Below are 21,811 nucleotides of genomic sequence, written 5' to 3'. Positions count from 1 at the left end.
GATAACTCTTGTCAAAATATGGAAGGCTTTTACTTTAAGTGCTCGACTCATAAATATTTGAACCATTTTGATGGAGTTCTTTCTAAAATGTAACAACTCCATGTTGATGGAGTTCTTTCTCAAATGTTCTTCTTTCTAAAATGCTATTTCTCCTCCCGCACTTTTAAAAACCCAGTATCTTGGACATAGCAGTGCCTTTCTTGACATCTTGGGTTCATTGGTCATCTACTCGTTGACCATAGAGTTCCTTTTAGATATAAATGTGTGCTTAGCACTGTGCTAGGAGCTGGCTGTGAATTAGACGCAGTTCCTGCCCTGGAAGAGTTGATTGTTTAGGTCAGGAGAGAAAACATGGTAAATTGTATAATAAAGTGTTACAGATGCCATGAAAGAAGGAGCACACTGGATTCAGTGAGGACCAGGGGAGAAGGTGGGTTCGGAGAGGAAAGGGGGAGTCAGAGCGGCTTCTCGGGAGGTAGGCTTCTCCAGGAGGGAGGCGTGCCCTCGGGTCTCTCCCAGCTCTAGAGTCATCTTGGCAGTGTACCCCGTTCTTTGAGTTCTGTTGTGAACCGTGATATCGGTGCGGCTTTCTACAGGCTGTTGTCACTCCTGCACTCCGTGGCTCAGGCCCCTGTTTGGTTTCTCTCCCTATCTTGTATAGCCCTGTCTCCTCTCCACATGCCACTGTGAGGCTTGCTGCTTTGCTTTACAGATCAGTGGGGGTGTTCTAGCCTGTTTGGAATAAGCCCCATGGTCCATTTGGGTGTACTCTATGGAGGTCTTGTAAGAGGCACACAATTGACTATGGCCCTACTTGGCCCCCACACATGTGAAGATGTTCTGACATGTTAAAGGGTCTCAGCTGCAGGGGATCACTGTGACCTCTGGAGCCATATCCTGTCACAGCAAACCGGAGTTCTCACATAATCTCTAGACACACCCAGTTTACACCCATGATGGAAAAGCTGGCTACACTTCTTGGCATTTTTCCTCAGTCAAACGCTGCTTTAAAAAAAGTTTTTAAGGGGGGGGGGCTATCTAAGCCTCCTTTTAAAAATATTTATATTTTTGTCGACCTACTTAACTTATATAACATTTTATTGTATATATAAATATACTTATATTTTTAAATTTTATTTTAGTTGCTTTCTACCTAGAGAGATTTAGAACACGGAAAATATTTCCTGGCCTCTTGATAGTTCATAAAACAGAAAGGTGAGAGTTACTTAATCTTTCTAGCTTGGCAGAGTCTTCTTCTTGAGGAAAGACAAGGCAGCCAAACGGGAGCAGAAAAAAAAAAAAGTAAAGTGCTTGCTACCTTTCAAAATGGTACAAAAGTAGGTGTGGTCTAGAAGAAAGGGCATAGGACTGGGGTCAAGATATCTCCTTTACACAGGAGCTCAGCAGCTGGCAGACCACGTGGCCTCGAATGGAAGTTTTCACTTCTCAGTAACAGCGTGCCCTCCTTAGAGAGACAGCAAAAATAACACCACCTGTCCTCGAACCTGCAGGGTAGTTGTGATTCAGGAAGTCAGTATGAAAGCTCTGTAAAGTTGGAATATTCATGTAATAATAATACTGCTTTCCTTTTTGGTAGAAGAATTGTTGCAGTGGGGTTTAATCCATCCATTCACTGTTAAAAAAGAGGCCACCCGACTGGCTAACGTTTCCTGAGTGCTTACCCTGTGCCTGCTCCCGGGCTAAGCAGTCCATGGGCCATACCGCTGTGTGATTCTCAGAATAAATCCCTGAGGGCAGGGACTATTATGATCGCCCCTTTACAGGTAAAGAAACTGGGATTCAGAGAGGTTAAGTAATATGCTTACGGTTATACAGCTTGTGAATGGATGGATTCGAGCCCCATAGCTCAAGCTTAACTACTATACTTAGCTTAGTATTCCACTTCAGTAAAAATACGTCATTTTCTTCACTTTCCTTCCAGAACATCAAACAGAAAATGGCAATGCAAATCTTTGGCTTACAGAGTGGTAGGGTTTAGGGTGTGGGGAGTCAGAACCTACATTCCCAAACCAGATTCCCCTAGCACCCATCCTGCATTTGTGGGGCCCTCCTCCTCCTGCTCAGGATCAGTCATCTCGGCTAGGGGAAAGGGGTGCCCTAAAGCCGTTCTCAGAAGCAAATTGCCTGTAAGCCCAGTGTTGTTTCTTGTCCTGGTGACACCAGGCCACTGAGCTTGAGTTTGTTATGAAGACAGTGAACTTAAATATGCCATGGATAACCCACACTGAGAGGTTGCAGCTGTGTCTGGCAAATGATGCTCCCAGAAGACGGTTAATTTTAAAATATTTCATTTCTCTTCCAAAATGACAAAATGGGCATGTGCTCATAGATTGAATATAAAGAATTCTTTTCATTTGGAAGGTTGTGTAACAGGCAGGACATTCGAGCCAGAAAATAACTTATTTTCATGTATACCTCTGTTAAAATTTCCAGTACATTTTTTTCTTTCTGATTGATGTGGAGTTGGCAGTGACTTCCTGCATTCGGGTTAAAAATGTCTGATTTCCTTCTCCCTTAGGCGATAAGTGATCTACAAGTAAACACAGAAATCCATTAGAGAAGTTGTATTTACTAGGAAATAAAGATTCCTAACTTACTGGCTGTTCACTTATTGATTCTCTTCAAGGGAAGTACAGGGGTATTATTGTGTTCCAGGGGAAAACCTTAAGAGTTGTTCTAGTAAGTGACTATTTTGATGTCTGCAAAGCCCAGAAGAAACCCAGGTTATAGGAGGAAGAAGGGAAAGATCATGACAAGTAGGAGTCGGGGAAGATGGGGAAGTTAAGATGGATTGAATTGGGAGTGTATCTCTGAGCTGGGGTAGGAGGTATGGAAAATGTCAACATATATAAAATTGGATAGAAAAAATATGATAAATCCCTATGTGAGCATCTCACAGCATTAACAGTTATTACCTGATGGCCAATTTTGATCTATCTAGTACTCACTCTTCCCTACCTAGTAGTATTTGAAAGCAAACCCCTCTATCATTTTATCCATATTTTAGTAGGTATTTCTAGAAGGTAAGGGCTCTTTTAAAACATAACCTCAATACATAATCACATCTAAAAAATAATAACACTCTTTCCTCAATATTACCAAATATCCAGGCAGTATTAAACTTTACAATTTTCTTCTAAATGTTATAATTTTATTTTTATGTGGGTTTGTTTGAAATAGGACCCAAATAAGGTTACCACTGCAATATTCTGTTAAGTAGTTTATAATCTGTAGCTTCCCACACCCATCTTATTTTTTTTTTTTTACTTGCAATTTATTTGTTGAGGGCACCAAGTCATTTGTCCAGGAGAGTTTCCCATAGATTTTACTGATTTCTTCATAGTGGTATATTTAAATGTGTTCTGTCTTCTGTATTTCCTGTCAGTTGGGATGAAAGGCTCGATTGTTTTGGGTCCCGCATTCTTCATAAGGTGATGGTGTGCTTTTCTATTGGGAGGTACATCTGATGGAAAAATGTCTGATGGAAAAAGTCTGATTCTTTCCTTTAGTGATATTAGCAGCAGTTGATGGTCAGTGCTTACATCCATTTGTTTATTAGGGATTTGAAAATAGGAATATTTTAATTCCGTCACTCTTACTTGGGATTCGAGGGGGAGAAAGAACTTTATAGTAAGAAGCATCTCTCTCCTATGCAATTTAGTTTTCCAGTGGTACAGTTTATATACAAGACAGACAGGTTAAGTGTTTGCTTCTTTTATTTATTGATTTTCAAGATATAAGTTGGTTCACAGGCATCTTCCAACAGTAAGAAAGTAATATGCCAAGTGGTGCTCACATGGCCCCATGTGTGGCCAGTGCAAACTGCCTCAAGTTGGCTTCTGGGTCCCTTTGACACAATTCTAGTAGTAATTGATAGATTTCTGCTTCTAGGCCTTTTATAGGACAAACCTAGAATCCAACCATAACTCCAATACTTGCCAGCACTTGACCTCGTGAAATTAAATTCTGAGCTTCTGTTTGCTCATCTGTAAAATGGGAATAATCCTAGTACCTATCTTTATAGGGCTGAAACAGAATTAAAGTAGTCAGATGTTTGGTACCACACAGAATAAGGGGTAAAAGATGTTTTTATAATAATAATAATAATAATTATTATTATTATTATTATTATTATTTGAATTAATGAAGAGAGTTATTAGGGCTTTGGAGCTTGTAGATTATTATGCTCCAGAAAATCATTAACCCCTCCTGCAAAATGGGCTTAATATTAATGTGAGCAAGAAGGCAGTCTTTTCTGTGGATCGACAAATAGTTTTGCTGTAGAACTGAATGCCACACTTAGAAGGCAGGGGAGAGAAGAGGAAGAAGGATAGGTGTGGGGAGGGCCTGAAACCGCTCAGTGAGGCCAGGTGCCTGCAGAGGGCAGAAGGGGAAGTCTCTTCTGAGCTGCCTGTGCCCTCATTGGATGTGGCCTTGGCTGTTGCCATGGTGCATGACTGGGAGGTGTGTTGAGACCTCAGTGACGTGGTGACACGTGAATCATCGTTAGCTGCTCAGCCCCATCTGCCTTCCCAGCTGTAGGCCTAATGGGGACTCTAGTTTAGGGGCAGCAAGCCGTTGGGTACACTCCAGCTGTTTCAGCCGGCAGCCCCTGGACCCAGTTCTCATGGGGGTGGGTCCTCCTCTTCCCTGTGCTCTGACACCACATTTCCTAGTGAGTGGGGCAGATCCTCTCACACTCTACTCCGGCCCTTAAGTATGCCTCACACTTCCCTGTGCTTGGGGGGTGGGGGAGGGAGGGGGTGCTCTGCTGGCACCATGGGCCTTCTCTCTCTGTTTCCTTATTCAGATGTGCTAAAGGGTTAGCTTATTATTATTATTAACCTCATAAAACTCAGTTTTTAGAATTTTGTCCACTTGGTCTACTGTTTGTCTATTTTGGTTTGCTTCGATTTTTGCTTCATTTATTTCTGCTTTTATATTCTTTCTTTAGATTTCGAGTGGAAAGTTCAATTTATTTAGTTCTACTTTTTAATTTTCTACTAAATGCATTTAAGATATTTATTCATGCTGTCTTTCAGTTCTAAGTAGTTTGTCATTTCTATTTCTCTTTAGCTATGAATAACCTTGAAGTCTGTTTTTATAAACTTCCATAGGTATGGGGTTTGGGGGAGGGGGCTAATTGTATTATGGAGTTCTGATTTTATTGCACCATAATCAGCGACTGTGACTTCTAGAAGACCATATCTGGGGAATTTAGCCTAAATCATGATTATTTTTTATTAACATTTCACATATGCTTGAAAGCATTGAGTATTGAAAAAAACGTTTGCTGAGTTGGGTAACTATGCTGTTCAGATCCTCTTTAGCTTCACTGCCTGGCAAGGTTCCCACAGAAGCCACTGCTCCCCGCCAGGGTCCCAGACACAAAAATGTCCATTCAGGGCTGATTCATTTGGTGTGGCTCACAACACACGCGCCAGCCAAGAAGATGATGGCTCTTCCTTTTTTGCAAAGGAGATTACTTTTGCTGGGGTCTGAATTCTTTCAAGTCCCTGCTTAATTAGCTTGTAAAACCTAGACTCTGGTTTCAAGTGGATAATCTTGGCTGTTGCAACCATTAAGTATTTGTGTCATGCAATAATTTAAGAGTGGGACCGATAAATGTTCTCATGAAGAACAAAAATCAGGGGCTGGCCGTAGCCCGTGTTGTAGCATCCGGCATTACTTGAGGTCCTTTGCTCTTGTTCACTCTGGTTGTGTGGGCGTCGCCTAACTTCTCCAAGCCTTGTTTCTTCACCAGCTCTGTGGGTGTGATACCATCTACCATACTGATCACAGAGGGTTGTGGTGAGGCTCAGCTGAGACAACAGATGGAAAAAGTACTTTGTAAACTGTAAAGAGATCCTCAAGTATCAAGTGCAAGTGGAGGGTACCTCGTGAAAGAGTAGCAAGTGTGGTCTCAATGTGTGTTAACACCCTTTATTCTCTGAAAGGAGCCCGGACAGGGTGCGAGTGAGAGAAATATTCGGGGCCCCTGAAATTCTTCATTGTCCTTCCCTTCTCGTCCCCTCAGCTCACAGTCTAGAAACCGCAGCCATGACCACCCACGTCACCCTGGAAGATGCACTGTCCAACGTGGACCTGTTGGAGGAGCTGCCCCTGCCCGACCAGCAGCCATGCATCGAGCCTCCACCTTCCTCCATCATGTACCAGGTGAATTCCCCCAGGGCACCTGGGTGCTTAGGAACTCTGGGGATCCCCTAAGAGAGTTTGGCCTGAAGGCAGAGGAAAGGGGGAGACCTGCATCTGGAAGGTGAAAGGTCATGAGCTGATGGAGTCCTTGGTGCACTGGTGGAGCAGAGTGTAAGGAATAGATTAGCTGGTAAGTGTACACCAGAGCTATTTCTCCTCCCCAGGGAAGGCTTGTTGATCTGCTCTGACCCCAAATACCTTCCCGGCTGTTCTTGCTGCAGCACCGACCAAGGCTTTGGCAGCTCTGACCTCATGAATTAAATATTGCAATTTCGAAACCCCTAGAGCCTGCCTGGGTAATTACTTTTCCTTCATGTATGTGAGAAGGGCTCTTCAGCTCCCCATAGCAGCTAATGGCTCAAGGAAGCTGGTCACAGTTGTTTGCTTCTGCCTAAGAGAGTTGAACTTGTGATACCTCATGATCAGATTGCTCAAAAGCACCATCCCATCCAGGATGTGGTGGGAAGGGTATCCACACAGCTGGAGTCCGCCCTGCAAATAGCCCGTAGTCAGGGCGTGCCAGGCAAGTATGCCGAGTTAAGAAAGAATCTTCTTAATTTGAAATTCTTAACTGTATTTGACCTTTTGAAAGTTCTCGGACTGCTAAATGAGACTAAATATAAATGCACAATATATTTTTAATTTTATTCAGTGGTTAGCTTTATTAAGCACATGCCTGAAGGTTCAACTCATAAACTTGGTTTATTTGCATTTTCTAACCCAGATTAAATTTTTAATTGTATAAATATCTTTTTTTATTACAAGCAATACAAAAAAGTATAACAAATAAAAAATTCCCTCTATATGTACACACACACACCCCTTTTTACCATATATATGTATATGTTTTTAATATACCAAAGGGAATCATACTATTTATATATTGCTCTATGATTTGGCTTTCTTAACTTAAAATTCATTATAGATATTTTTTCCTGACAATACTACATGCTACCACATCATTCTTAACTACCACATGGTATGAATAAGTCCATTGTATGGATATACTATCATTTATTTAGCAGTTAATGATTATTTGTCTGGTTTCCATTTTTTTTTTTTTTTTTCCTGTTACAAAAAAATGCTGCAGTTATTTTCCTTGTACATATGTATCTGCACCTTCAGGGGAGTGTTTTGGTAACTGCTGGATGAAAGCGATGCACATCTTAACTTTTAACAGCTACTTAGGCTTGTAGAGTGTCAGCATTTACTCCCAGGGGTCAACTGGATGGACCTGATGAACAACCTGTCTGTGGACAGCTCCTGCCCAGCGGGGTCCGGGGTGAGATTCTGGGGAAGAGATGAGAGGTTGAAGTGGACACAGGTTTCCACAGAAAGTCTGCGGCATGTGCAGGCAGCGGTTTCTTCCCTGGACCCCCAGCCACCTGGACCTGTTTTCTAACAACCAGCATTCCCGTCTTTTAATCTCCACAGGCTAACTTTGACACGAACTTCGAGGACAGGAATGCATTTGTCACAGGCATTGCAAGGTACATTGAGCAGGCTACGGTCCACTCCAGCATGGTAAGTCTCTTGTGACCCTGCCAGGGCGGGAGGGGCTGTGGGCATGTGCTCAGCTGTTCCAAGAACCCCCTGCCTCAGTCAGACCCACCGCCTTAAGCCCATTCTCCTGCCTGCCCCTTCCCCTCTCAGTGCCTAGGGAAGATACTGTCCCTGTATCTTCCAGCTCTGCAAAATCTACTCACCTTTAGGACCCAACTTTATCCCACTATTCACTTTCTTGAGCTTCTATAGCCTTTTGGGTTAACATGTGATTAGATCCTACCTTGTCTTATATTTTATAGATTACTGGCTAGGTGGAATTTTGTCTCTTGAGCAAAGCAAAAGTTTTTCAAAAAAAGGGGACAGCGGCTTTGGAGTAACATGTTGACTGGAAGAAGCCGGTGGCCTAAATCATTCACAAGCAGGGCCAGCTGTCTGACGGGCCGGGTGTCTCACCCATCTGTGAGAGATTACCCCTTCCCTCCTGGGTTTTCATTGATTTTATTCTCATGCAGCGCTGAAATTTGCAGAATTCCAGATTCCTTATTCACAGGCTCTGCCTGAGGCTTAATGGACCTTTCTCACTAGATCAGTTATATTCTAAAATATTATCTTACCATACTGTGCCCATTCTTTCAATAGATGGTGTGTACCTGGTACCTGAGCTAAATGCTGGGGCGGGAGATATACAGGGACAAATAGGGGCCAGTCTTGATTCTCAGTGAGTCAAGTGGGAAACAGACGAGCTTACCATTTATCAAATACTTTCTGTGCAGATTTTTAAAATGCATTGTCTCAATCCGTCCTCACCTCAATCTTGTGAAATAGGTTGTAGTTTCCCCATTTGACAGATGGGGAACACTGAAGTCCAGAAAAATTAAGTTCCTTGGGATCCTGCCGCTGACAAGCGGCAGAGCTAAACCCAGGTCTGTCTGGGTTAGCCTATTCTTTGCAGACAGATAAAAATGCATAAAATTAAAGGTCAATGACATGGTAGAAGTTTAAAGCTCTGTGTTTTTGAAGGGGCCTTGAGAGGATCAGAGAAAGCGTAATGAAGGAAGCGGCTGTTGAGTAGGTCCTTGTATACTACATATGATGTTATAATGTGTTGGTGCGTAAACACATATATACACACACATGCATTTTCACCATTTGTATGGTACTTTAAAGTGCATAAGGTATTCTCATACATGATATCATTGGAGCCTTATAACAGCCCTGTGACTTGCAAAAGACATTGTTACACCCATTTTAGGGATGAGAAAATGAGACCTAGAGAAGTTAATGAGTTGCCCATGATCTCGCAACTAATGAATCACAGGGTCAAGCCCGGAGTCCAGGACTTCTGCTTCCCAGGCCTGACCTTTTTCTACTGAACTCTGCTGTCTCACGAATTTAGAGTTTTATCCATCAAAGATGAGGTGGGGAGTGCGTGCCGGCTGGTGGAACCAGCGGGAGCAAAGGCGCAGAGGCAAAAATGCTCAGAGACTGCCTGGATTTGTGCTGTAAGATACATGCAGGGAAATTCTCTGTGGTACGTACGGAAAATTACATGAGGGTCAGTGCATAGAGGGCATTAGTCTGACAGAGCTGCCCTAACAAAATGCCACGGGCTGGGTGGCTTAATAACAAACCGATTTTCTCACAGTTCCGGACACTAGAAGTCCAGCCTCAAGGTGCCAGCAGAGTGGGTTTCTCTCGGGGATCTCCCGTTGGCTTGCAGATGGCCACCTTCTCACTGTGTCCTCGCGTGGTCTTTCTTCTGTGTGCACGCACACATGTGGTGTCTCTCTGTGTGTCAAATTTCCTCTTCTTAAAAGGACACCAGTCAGATTCGATTAGGTCCTACCCTAACAGCCTCCTTTCAACCTAATCATCTCTTTAAAGTCCCTGTCTCCAAATTTAGTCCCATTCTGAGGCGCGGGGTATTAGGCCTTGAACATATGGATTTTGGGGCGGGGCGGGGCGGTGGTGCAGGCGGCAGATGCAATCCGGCTCATAACAGAGGGCTTTAATTCGTTTAATAAAGAATCAAAAGCAACGGAAAATGTTTATCCATGGGAAAGATGTGAACAGAACTCTGCCTGGGGAATAGTTTCCTTTGCTATGTGCAGAATGAATTGTGAGGTGACAGATCCATCAGGATAAAGTTATCTGCATTGGAGGTATTAAAAGCCAAATAAGGGAAATGGCATGAGGGATGGCCCAGGGAATGATATGAGAGACACCGGAGGTTAAGTCCACCCACTTGCCAGTCAGCTGGGTGCTGGGGCGGAGGGAGATTGTATGAGTTTTCTATTGCTGCTGTCACAGATTTTCACAAACCTAGTGGCCTAAACAATACAGATTTATTTGCTTACAGTTCTTTTGGTCAGAAGTCTGACATGGGTCGTATGGGGTTAAAATCGAAGTGTTGGCAGGGCTGCCTTCCTAGAGGAGAATCTGTTTCCTGGCTTTTTCCAGCTTCCGGAGGCTGCCCACATTCTGTGGCTGAGCCGCCTTCCAGCCCACAGTCTCATCTCTCCCATCTCTGCTTCCTTCTTCACCTGCCTTCCCTGACTCTCACTTCCTCCCTCTTTCTCTTATTAAGGCTTTTGTCATTACCTTGGGCCCACCAGATAAATCCAGGGTAACCTCCCCATCTCAAGGTTCCTAAACTTAATGACATCTGCAAAGTCTCTTTTGCCATGAAAGGATTATATTCACAGGTCCTTGGGGTTAGGATGTGGACATCTTTGTGGGGCCGTTATTCTGCCAAAACAGGGATAACATTGATACGGTTTAGATGGGTTAAGAATCGAGTATACTGTTGACATTCATGAATAATGCCAAAACCTCACCTTCCTCCACAATTTTCACCTTGTACCTTTATTTCTCTAGAGTCACTTATCATTGGCAAAGTGCCTTCATTAGATGCTCACCTTCTTGGTTGCTTCCGCCCACACTTGGGGAAGGTGAATCTTTCAAAGGGCAGGATAGCCAGAAGACAAAAGAGGAGGAGCAGGAGGAGGAGGAGGACGTGTGTAAACCTTGTACTTGACCAGCTACGTGGAACAGTAGAGGGTTCTCTGCTGGGGGTGAGATGTGTGCCGAGTGTCCAAAGTAAGTGCTGAGAGGTACATTCTGTCACCACTAGCCCTGAAATTCGAGGTGACCTCATATTAACTTTAAGTCATGGACTTATAGAATCTTCCAGGTGTAAAGGATTTTAGAGATCCTTAGTCCTCCAGCTGTCCACCTGGGCTACATATTGGATTCATTCACCTGGAGGACATTAAAAATATACTGATGCCTGGGCCTCCTCCCGAGGATAATGGTTTAGTTTAGGAGGGGCCCGGCCTGGGCCTCCGGAGTTTTCAAAGTTCCCCAGGTGACTGACATGCAGTCAGGGTTGAGAACCAGTGATTTTGGCCAACTCTTTACCCCAAATGAGAAAACCAGGACATAGTCAAGGTCAAAGGTGGGCCCCAGCAGAGCCAGGATTAGAACTCAGGTCTCCCGCAGCCCCACCCAGGGCTCTCTCCACCACGCCGTCCTGACCTCTGTATTCCAGGCGTAATTATACCACGACTCTGGTTGACGGTCACTGTCCATGGGGCAGAGCCCCTAGCATTCTGTTCCCAGCAAACGGCACCAAGCCTGGGACCCCTGAGTGCTCAGTAAAGCGTTCACTGAATGAGTGAGCTGGGATACTCGTCCCTACCAGTGGGCAGTTTGGGTGCTGACAGCAGACACATGTTCCCTAAGTTACTGTCACTTCCCTTTTTTGACATGTGTTCCGAAGCAGCAGCAGCAGGAGGCCCACAGGCTTGATCTCGGTTCTCTGTCATCTCAAGGACACCTTGTTACTGATTCAAAAAGTGCTGACTGAAAGTGCAACTGGTCAGTGACATTCGCTGCTGAAAACTATAAACCGTAATAAACTTCAAATTAAATCCGACCTTGTACTAGGACGTTATTATGAAATAGATGTTATGGGGGATAAAAAAATAAATCAGTAAAGATTCATTTTTGAATCAGTACAAACATTTACAAAAGAGATGGTCTAGTACTACTCTTTTTTTACTGTATTTTTGACATATCCTTCATTTGACATAAAAATCACCATTTCAAGCACACAATTCAGTGTTTTGTTCTTAACAGATTCACAGTGTTAGAAACCATCGCCACTATCTAATAGTCATCACCACAAAGAGAGACCCCAAACCCATTAGCAGTCACTCCCAAGTCCTCTCTCTTCCCATTTCCTGGAAAACAGTAATCTACTTCCTGTTTCTGTGGATTTCTTGATTCTGAACATGTCATCTAAATGAGTCCTACGGTATATGGCCTTTTGTATCTGGCTTCTTTCACTTGGCATCATGTTTTCAAAGTTCATCCATGTTGTAGCATGTGTCAGCAAGTCGTTATAGATGAATACGATTCCGTTGGATGGGTGGACCACAATGATTTATCTATTCATCAGCTGGTGGACATTTGGATTGTTTCTACTTTTTGGATATTAGAATAATAACTGCTGTGAACGAGTGTGCATGTTTCTGTGTGGACCCACATTTTCATTTCTCTCGGGCTTATACCTGTAGGAGTGGAATTGCTGGGTCATATGATAACTCTGTGTTTACCTTTTTGAGAGACTTTCAGCCTATCTTTTTCCTGGTAAGACTCTTAACCCCCTTGATAGGTTACCTGGCATGTGTGTGTTTGTACTCCATTTAATTCTCACAAAATTATCTGAGGTGGTTGTTGTCATTGTCACTAAATGGAGAACCTTAGGTTCAGTGATTTCTCAAAGTCCAAAGGGCCAAGGAGAGACAAAGCTGAGATTCGAGCCCCGATATTTGGACCCCGAGTTTAGGACTCTCCACAGTAGCACTGTGAGTAGTGAGGTGAGGTGAGTCATCACTGGATTTTTCAGATTCATTTTTCATGCTACTGTTGGTTTTGCCATCTGCTCTGTATTATTTTTAAAAATTGATCTTCATCATTTTCCTGCTTATGAAATAGTAACATAGGCTCTTATAAAAAGTGCAAACTATCATACTGTATGATAGGAAAAGCTCCTTTTCCTCCAGCTCCACAGACTGCTTCTAGTCATAGCATGGTACATAGTCCACCAAAATATTTTTCAATAGACATAATATACTTTTATAATTATTACTCCTTGTTTGGTTTTGTAACCTATCCACTGTACGTACTGTTGTACTACTTGCTTGTTTTCTTGCGGACAGTATATCTGGGACAATTTTTGCTGTTGGAACAAATAGATCTGCCTCCTTTGTAAGGTGGTTATCCATCTTTGTAAAATGTGTCATGCTTATACAGAGAGCCCTTGGGTGTCAGTCAAACTTATTGTGCACCTGGGAGTGTGAGTCACCCGGGAATGTTATTGAAATGCAGATTATGATTCCCTAGGCGAGGAAGAGGTCCTGAGACTCTGCATTTCTAATGAGCCCGCCCTCCCCCGCCCCCCCCCCCCCCCCCCCCCCCCGCAGGTGATGCTGATGCTGATGCTGCTGGTTCACGGACCACATGGAGTAGTGAGCACTCTGGAGCTGTCGAGAAGCCTCGTGGCACCGGAGCAGTCTCCCTGATGAGTTGTGTTTTGCTTTTCAGAATGAAATGCTAGAGGAAGGACACGAGTATGCGGTTATGCTGTACACCTGGCGCAGCTGTTCCCGGGCCATCCCCCAGGTGAGACTGAGCTTGCCAGGTGGCTCTCCTGCCCCTCTCCTGGGACTGACACCCTCCGCTTCGCCCTCATCCTTAGAGCTGAGCCCTCCCAGGGGGCAGGGCGTGAGTGAGGCTTCTTATCCAAAGGGACACGCTGAAGACATTCAGAGAGCTTCCCGTAAAACTGACACCAACTTAAAAAGTATTCGTTCGATACGTTTGATTTCCAAAGCAGTATATAACTGTACAACACCCGAACCACTGCAGAAAGGTGTAAAGTACTAAGCGAAGGATCCCCACCTCCTCACCCCCAGCACCCAAACCCACTTCCCAACAGAACATAATCTCTGTAGACACTTTGCTGCCTATTCGTTTGGATCTCTTCCCTTGACTATCATGAATATTCCTATGATTATTATCTTGTAAATTGTGACTGGTTATAAAAGTGTGTTGCTTCTTATTTCTATTCTGCTGCTTATTTTTTTACACTTTAGTCTTCATTACTGACATTTTCCCATGTTGACAGATATAAATATTACATCACCATCATCATCATCATCATGATATAATTCATGAGTCTCATTTTAGAAAATGTTTAAAGAGAAACAGATGTATGAAGAGAAACTGTTCCTCTCCCTTCCTCTAATCCTAGCCCCCAGAAGGAACGACTTACAGTTTGATTTGCATCCTTTCGGATGTTCTGTGCCTGTGCGGTATACAGATACACAAACGCACGCAGTTTTATTTTGCGTTTTGTTTAACAAAAATGGGATTAAATCACACCGATCATCCTCCAGTTGTCTTCATCTGTCGGTTTACAGTAGCAGTCTCCCCATGGCACTTCCCGTATCCCGTTCCCTCTAACAGTTACGTAATGATGTTGAAGGAACGCATCCTGTTTTATCCATTTAACCGTCGACTGGCGGATATCGATCTTGTTACTACTGTTTTAAGAATTCCTGACCCACAGCGTGAAGAATGTCGTTGTGCTCACCCTTCTCTTACTCGTCGGTTTCAGGAACCCCGGCAGCAGTCTCCAGCGTGCATGCCGTGAAAATACCTGCCATGGGATTCTGCCGGGCCGAAACCCACTGGGCAGGGAAAATGAGTTTCTCCATGGGCCCGAGTATGGCCAGGGAACTTTACCCCAAATGCATCCAGAGCAGTGGGCAGAACGTTTTTCTCTGCTTAGAATCTGGCAGGGCCCCCTGGAGTTGGAGTGGGGGAAAGGCTGAGGGAGCGAGACCCTGGAGATCAACTCCTGGTCAGGGCCCAGAGAAGACTGAAGGGGAAGACGATTCTGTTCCTGGACCAACTGTTTTTTTTTTCCTGCAGCCAGGGTCTAGGGAGCAGTTCTGCCCCCCGTTGGACATGTCGGACGGGGCTGCCCCCACCTCCTCTCACTAGGGTATCATTTATCATCCTGGATGTGAAAAGGGGTCCTGTTAATAAGACAACAGGTGTGAACCAGGACTTCCTGGGCAAGTCGGGATGTCCGAAACCCCCTCTCCCCACAGGTGAAATGCAACGAGCAGCCCAACCGAGTGGAGATCTACGAGAAGACGGTGGAGGTGCTGGAGCCAGAGGTCACCAAGCTCATGAAGTTCATGTACTTTCAGGTGAGGGGGCAGGGGCTTGAGAAGGCCCCCACTCTTCCAGACACCGGGGTCTGGATTTGTGACTCATGTTTATTCATTTGGCAAAGGCAGTCAGAAACAACAGATTTCCTCAGTGTTGTCACTTTTTGAGTGCGCCTCACAGACCCCTGGGTGAGCAAGGCGGACAAGGCCCTCTCCCTCCGTGTAGTTTGCACCCTAATGAGCGTATGAGTATGTTCGGGGCAGGAGGAGAGACTGAGAATAAGCAACGTGCAACAGTTTTCAGGGGCATAACATGTCCTGTGAGTAAAATAAAATTTCAAAAATCTCTGGGATGGAGGGTGTCTGTAACATGGGTGCAGGTTTAGGGACGGCCTCTTAGGAGGTGGCTTTTGAGCCGAGATCTGTATGATGAGAAAGAGGCTGGCATGTGATGATTTGGAGGAAGAGCCTTTCGGCCAGAAGGAACTGCAGAGGCGAAGGCCCTGAGCCCCGAAGGAGCACAACGTGTTTAAGAAACAGTGAAGGTGGGGTGGCGGGGGGGGGGCGTGTGCTGAAGAATGAGGAGGGGGACCCAGGGACCCAGTAAGGTCGGGTGCTGTAGGCCGTGAAGCAGGGCATGAAAAGTGTACGTGGCTTTTATTCAAGCTCCGTAGAAGCCACTGCAGGTTTCTAGCGATGCGATCCTGGTTTGAGGTTTTACAACACCGTCTGGCTGCTTCGTGGAAAACGGATGGGAGGTGGGGGCAGTAGAGATGTGGGGTGGCGGGGCAGGCGGGGAGAGACGTGACAGCAGGGAGACCGGTTGGGATGCCAGGAAGAGTGATCGTTTCTAGGAGGAAAAGAGAAAAGACAGCCAAGGGCTTCGATGAGTGGAAGATAAGTGGGCAAGCAGGTTAAACAGAAATGACCAATAAAAAGGTCACACAAACCGATGGGTTATCACGCTTATGTCAGAAGCTGTTCAGGAATATAGGTTGAATACCGTAAGACCAGCTCGCACCCCTGGGTGAGAGTTGTGCCACATCCTCTGTCCCCCACGAGCTCCACTGGAGAGCGGAGCTTCATAAATAAGACTTTCAGGCACTGGCTGAATGTCCGCCCTGCGGCCCGCTATGCGCTGGGCTCCAGGAGCAGGCAACGCATGCAGCCCAGGGCAGGAGCACCTGTGTCCGGGGCAGAGAAGCCCACAGTCCTGCCACATGTGACTGCATGCCCGCGGGTTACAGAGCATCTTTAGTGGGGAAGATAAGTGAGGCCTGTCTGTAAAGAGCCAGGTAGAGTCCTAGTCACAGAATGGGTTTAGCACATTAATCTGCTGTTATTAGCGTCATGGACCTGCCTTCAGGGAGCCTAAAATCTCTTGGGAAGGCAGATCCAAGAGAGAACACCTATCCGGAAGCCAATTAAGTGCTGAGCCGAGGGCCTCCTGGTGACAATGGAGGATCCGGAATTATCTAGACTCACGCTATCCAGCACAGTAGCCCCATGCAGCTATTTACGTTAAGTAAGATGGAATGAAATTTAAAATTCAGTCCCTCTGTTGCACTAGCCATTTTAAGTGCTCAGTAGCCACATGTGACATGTAGCTCTCGTCCTGGACGGTGCACACGTGGAACATCTCCACTATCGCCAAAAGCTTTATTGGACTTAGACCCCAGAAGGAGGAAGCCTGGCTCGGTCTGCTCTTTGAAGGAGAGAAACGACTGGCGGGTTGGGCTTCCCAGGCCGCAGGAGCGATGGAGCTCATAGAAGGAGTAATATCTCTCCCCTCCTCTCCTCCTCTCCCTGCTCCTCTCTCTGTCTCTGGGTCTCTACACCTTGTGGTGTGGAACCTGGCACTGTCCCAGGTGCCAGGATGTGAGTGAATAACACCTGTTTCTCAGCACAGGCGTGGTGAATGAATTCATTGGTCCGCCTCCCATGGAGGAAGGTCCCAGGGTTCCCTCCAGAGGTCAGCTTTGGGTTTAGGGACACCTCTGAGAGAGACCTCCTGGCAGATTGGCCTTTCTCTGAATGTCCGGGCTCTGAGCAGGGCCCCAGGGGACGTCGACCGTGGTCCCCACCTGCGCGCGCGCGGTGAGCTGCCCCTCCGGGCCACCGCGCCCTGACCCGCCGCCCCTCTGTCTGCAGCGCAAGGCCATCGAGCGGTTCTGCAGTGAGGTGAAGCGGCTGTGCCACGCCGAGCGTAGGAAGGACTTCGTCTCTGAGGCCTACCTCCTGACCCTGGGCAAGTTCATCAACATGTTCGCGGTCTTGGACGAGCTGAAGAACATGAAGTGCAGCGTCAAGAACGACCACTCTGCCTACAAGAGGTCGGGCGCCCTCCCCCGCGCCCCTCTTCCCGGGTAGCCAGCCAAGGGGAAGGCGAGGATGGAGACCTTCTAACAGGCTCCTTCCCCGCAGCCAGAGTAGCCACGCCCCAGGCACACAGGGGATGGGCCCGGATCTGTCTTTCTCTGTAGTTTGAGGAACATGATGTGATGCAAAGCTGGGTCTTTGGAGAACCGGCTCTGTGCAGGGTTTTCTGTCTCACGACAGAGTTAAATCCTCATCTCCCCCGCCCATGGAGCAGCCGCATGTTCTGTTGTCCCATGCCGTATGGGACCAGTAAGATATCATAAAATGCTCACATTAGTCATTTCTGTAAGAAGCAAAAGCCAACTCCAACTGCTTCCGGGAAGGAAGGAACTAGACTGGCTCCCAGAACTGGAAGGTCCCCGTGTACCTGAACCCAGGTCCTCAGGCGATATTGGTCTGGTTCCGTCCACCTCTCAGCTCGACTTTCCTCGATAGCAGCTCGTTCTCAGGCAGGCTCGTGCCCCGTGGCCGGCTCCAGCAGCTTTCAGCCTCCCTCCGGCCAGCGCCGCCGCCCCCACCCCAAATGAGGGAAGGGATGCTCCTCTTTGCAGATGCTTGTGCAGAAGTCCCCAGGAGGGTCATCATCGCTCCCGCTTGGTCATGTGCTGCTAAGTCTTCCATCAGTCACAGTGGTGGATGGGGACTCTGATTGGACAAGTCCTCACCTGTGGGGAGTCAGTGTCAAAAAGAAGGACTGAGAGTGGGAGGGGTCGTTCCTCTCCAGAAATTAGGGTGTAGCCACTCCTAGCAGGGTGCGAGGAAGGCAGTCAGAAACAACAGATTTCCTCAGTGTTGTCTGGACACACGTCTTGGTAGGGATTTTCTGTGCCCCGGACGAAGGGCTCCTCCTCCTTGAACTACCTCGCCCTGAGGCTCCAGGGTAACCAGAGAAAGCAGACAAGAGACGGATTCTCAGAATATTATCCACCTGAGTGAAGTGTGAAACCTGAGGGTGCCCAGCAGCCAGAACCCTATCTCACACCTGACTTAGAAATGGCACCTTTCGCAAAGATTTCACAGACAGCCCATAATATATCTTCCCCCAGTTTCTCCCCTGTTTGGCCAACTGCTTCCATTATGGTCACAACCAAGATGGACCTTCTAGGGTCATGAATAAGGCAGGGGTCTCGTCTGTGTCGTCATAGTCATGGCAAGGGCCACCAGGTTAGGCAGGAAAATCTGGGCCCATGGAGTTTTGTCCCTTCAGGTCCTGCATGGGTTCCTCAAGCCCATTGTCCCTTCACCTGTTAGTAACAGGACTTTTCTGTGCAATGCTTTGCTTTGAAAACACTGAGGTTTTCTATGAAGAACATAACAGCCTGCCTGTGGTTCTTCTCCATGGCTTCTCCATGTGCAGTTTCACTGGAGGTCACCGCGGGGCCCAAGGATGCTTGTTTCACTCTATCTTACCACCTCTGGCTGGTCGATACGAAGCCAGCTGCCCTTGGACTTGGAGACTGAGCTTCGGTGCATTCTTGCCTCTTAATTTCAGGTGCCCTTATCATGAGGGTCTAAACAGCGCCGGATGAAGTGACTCCAGAACATACTCTCCTTTGACGTTGGAGTCACCAGTGAGAGGAGACAGTGTGACTCTGGGCAAGGGGGCAGCGGGAGCCCCCGGGGCCTGGTTTGGGCTACTGTGCGTGAACGTTCCTCTCTGCAACACCTGTATTTCAGGGCCGCGCAGTTCCTAAGGAAGATGGCGGACCCCCAGTCTATCCAGGAGTCACAGAACCTTTCCATGTTCCTGGCCAACCACAACAGGATCACCCAGGTGACGGCAAACTCCTTGTTGGTCTCTTCCTGGCGTCCCGGGTCTAGAGGGCCACAGGCAGGTGGACTTGAGCAGAGGAGCTCAGTCCAGATCTAACACCCCCACTGCCCTACTCGAGAATTAAGCTGCAGACTTAAGCCCTGCCCTTGCTCCCCGCAAACACAGACGGCCCTTTCAGTCTCCCCAGATATCGTTCCCCGAAAGCCTCCTCAGCCAGTATTCTGCCCCAGCATCGGCATAACTGAGAGCATGGGTTCCGGAGTCAGACGCCTTTGTTTTCTAATCCCCGACCCTCCACTGACCCATTGTGAGACGTTGGGCAAGGTCGAAACCTCGGTTTCCTCATCTGTAAAATAAGGCTGTTATTTTGAGAATGTTATGAGACTCCATCTCATAGGACTGTTGTGAGAAATAAACGAGATCCTGTATAGAAAGCCCTCGGTATGCAGAGCCTGACAGGTGGCATGAGAAGCTGGTGCTGTTCCTGCCGCCGCCGCTCGGCCAGGGCACCCCCATTGGGCTGCAGCCCTCTCGTTCTGCCTGACTTAAGATAACCCGTCTTGCTCATTTGTTGATTCAACGGAAACAGGCATCAGTAAGAAAGTCAGCAGGACCCAGGCTGAGAGGGGCCCTCGACCTTCGAAGGATTTTTAGGTTTGCGCCCCTCAGGGACACTGCAGGTTTCACGGGGCCCTTCTGTCCTCTGTTCCACGCAAAAGGCTGTCAGCCTTGAGGTTCCGGGTTTCTTTCCCGGAGCCCGTGCTGTCAGTGGGAAGCACCAATGATGCCTTCCCCTGGATGCCCCTCAGTTTGTCCCTTTGGAGAGAAAGAGCCTGACCCTCTCTTACGGGAGCGTTGGGAGTGTTTCCATACTGCTCTTTCTTGCCGGGAGGGAGATGCCTGCCGGCCCAGCTCTCCACCACTGGGCTGGGGCTTCCCACCGCCTTCTGCGGAGCCATCTTGGCTAAGTCCCCACCCTCAGAACCAAGCCGAGCTGACTGGAGGCCTGTCGTAAAGCTGAAAACACTCTCTAACCATCAGAACTGCCGCGGGGAGGGAGTTCCCTGCCGTGGGAGAGGTACAGGAGCCCTGACCGACCACCATGGGGACGCTGAGGCAAGGACACAGGCTGTGTGTCCCCCAGTGGTCCCGGGGAGGTGGGAAGTGCACACGGCCTGCGACCCAGCTGCGGGCCTTCCTCGGGGTGTGGGTGAGGAGGGTGCGGGAGAGGGGCTGACGGAGCGCGGGGCTGTTCAGTGTCTCCATCAGCAACTGGAAGTGATCCCCGGCTACGAGGAGCTGCTGGCTGACATCGTCAACATCTGCGTGGATTACTACGAGAACAAGATGTATCTGACCCCCAGCGAGAAGCACATGCTCCTCAAGGTACAGCTCCCGCGGTCGCCTCCTTCTCGTTTAAAACCATTTTTAAAGAGCAGTATTATTTATTTATTTTTTTCACTTAAAAATTGATACAGATCTTCCTGCATGCAATGTTTTGCAACTTGTTTTTTCTTTTTTTTCCTTGACTGTGTCGTAGACATCTTTTCAGACATCAGTAAGGGCATTTCTGCAATGTCATTTTTAATGGCTGCCCTGTAGTTCATTGTGTGGGGACAGTTGTTATTTAACAGATCCCCCGTTGTTGGATATTGGCTAACCTGCATTGAATATTCTTGCAGCACAGCCTTTGTGTACATACTCTTAGCAAGTGAAACCTCCAGGAGGAGAAATTGCTGACTCTAGGGAAGGCAAAATCTTCATGCTTTTGCTCAATGTTGCCAGAATGGTCACATTTGATTCATCGGTTTACAGGTTTCACTTTTAAATTGTCAAGTAATATTTATTGTTGTAGAAAATCTAAAATATACAGAAAGGCACAAAAAATTTAATCTCTAAAACGCCATTCAGAATAACACTTTTAGCATTTTGATGTATTTCCGGCTCATTTTTTCTATGCTTATATATTCAATGTATACAGTGTACATAAGTTACATGTGTGTGACTTTTATCCCATTTCATTAAATGTATTGGAATGTTATGCAGGTGTTAAATAATGTCGTATGGATGAGCTTTCGTTTTTTGAGCCATTATTCTCTCCTGTTGGCTGCTTAGGATGTTTATAACTTCCCTCTAACGGCTGCAGCACTGAGATGAACAGCCGTCTCCATGTTCCTTATACACGCTGCGTAGCCCCTTTCGATTCTTCTTTCCCCAGAATCTCACCTTGCAAAGTTCTCCTGGTGGTCCTACTTTTTCTTCATCTCTCCTCCAAGTCACTTGTTATCCTGAGCATCCCAGGCCTGTTTGTGTCCCAGTCTTTACACTTCCACAGCACCTCAGTGACATTCACAGGGCAGTGTGGCCTTGTGACGCGTTCACTCTGGCTTCCTCTGCACAGTCAGAAATCCAGAGACGTCGCCCTGAGTCCAGCAGGCTCTCACCCCCCAGTGCTGTACCCGCGCGATTATTGCGACTCTCCCCAGTTTCCAGTCCACCAGGCATCCTCAGTGCTGCCAGCAGGTTCTCAGGCCCGCCTTTTCTCTCACCTGCCTTTCACCCGTAGACACCTCAGCTTCAGTGTGGCCCCAACACTGTTCTGCTCTGCAGTTTGTGTTGATGAATGCAGATGCCACCAGGGGGTGTTATTCACTCTTAATGGAAAAGT

General features: G+C 46.9%; 1 protein-coding gene across 2 annotated transcripts in view; it reads left to right on the top strand.

Moving 5' to 3' along the window:
• CYFIP2 (cytoplasmic FMR1 interacting protein 2) overlaps positions 1 to 21,811 on the top strand; it is a 109,463-nt gene that overhangs the window by 9,400 nt on the left and 78,252 nt on the right. For both annotated transcript variants that reach the window (XM_016167009.2, XM_016167008.2), the window contains exons 2-8: positions 6,059 to 6,198; positions 7,672 to 7,761; positions 13,354 to 13,431; positions 14,928 to 15,029; positions 17,142 to 17,323; positions 19,047 to 19,143; positions 20,401 to 20,529. In XM_016167009.2, coding sequence (XP_016022495.1) covers positions 6,082 to 6,198; positions 7,672 to 7,761; positions 13,354 to 13,431; positions 14,928 to 15,029; positions 17,142 to 17,323; positions 19,047 to 19,143; positions 20,401 to 20,529 — 795 coding nt within the window. In that variant the 5' untranslated portion in view covers positions 6,059 to 6,081. The remainder of the gene's footprint in view (positions 1 to 6,058; positions 6,199 to 7,671; positions 7,762 to 13,353; positions 13,432 to 14,927; positions 15,030 to 17,141; positions 17,324 to 19,046; positions 19,144 to 20,400; positions 20,530 to 21,811) is intronic.

Source organism: Rousettus aegyptiacus, unplaced genomic scaffold (assembly GCF_014176215.1).
Source record: "Rousettus aegyptiacus isolate mRouAeg1 unplaced genomic scaffold, mRouAeg1.p scaffold_m13_p_7, whole genome shotgun sequence".
Taxonomy (NCBI): domain Eukaryota; kingdom Metazoa; phylum Chordata; class Mammalia; order Chiroptera; family Pteropodidae; genus Rousettus; species Rousettus aegyptiacus.
This window is presented reverse-complemented; position numbering and strand designations above follow the sequence as displayed.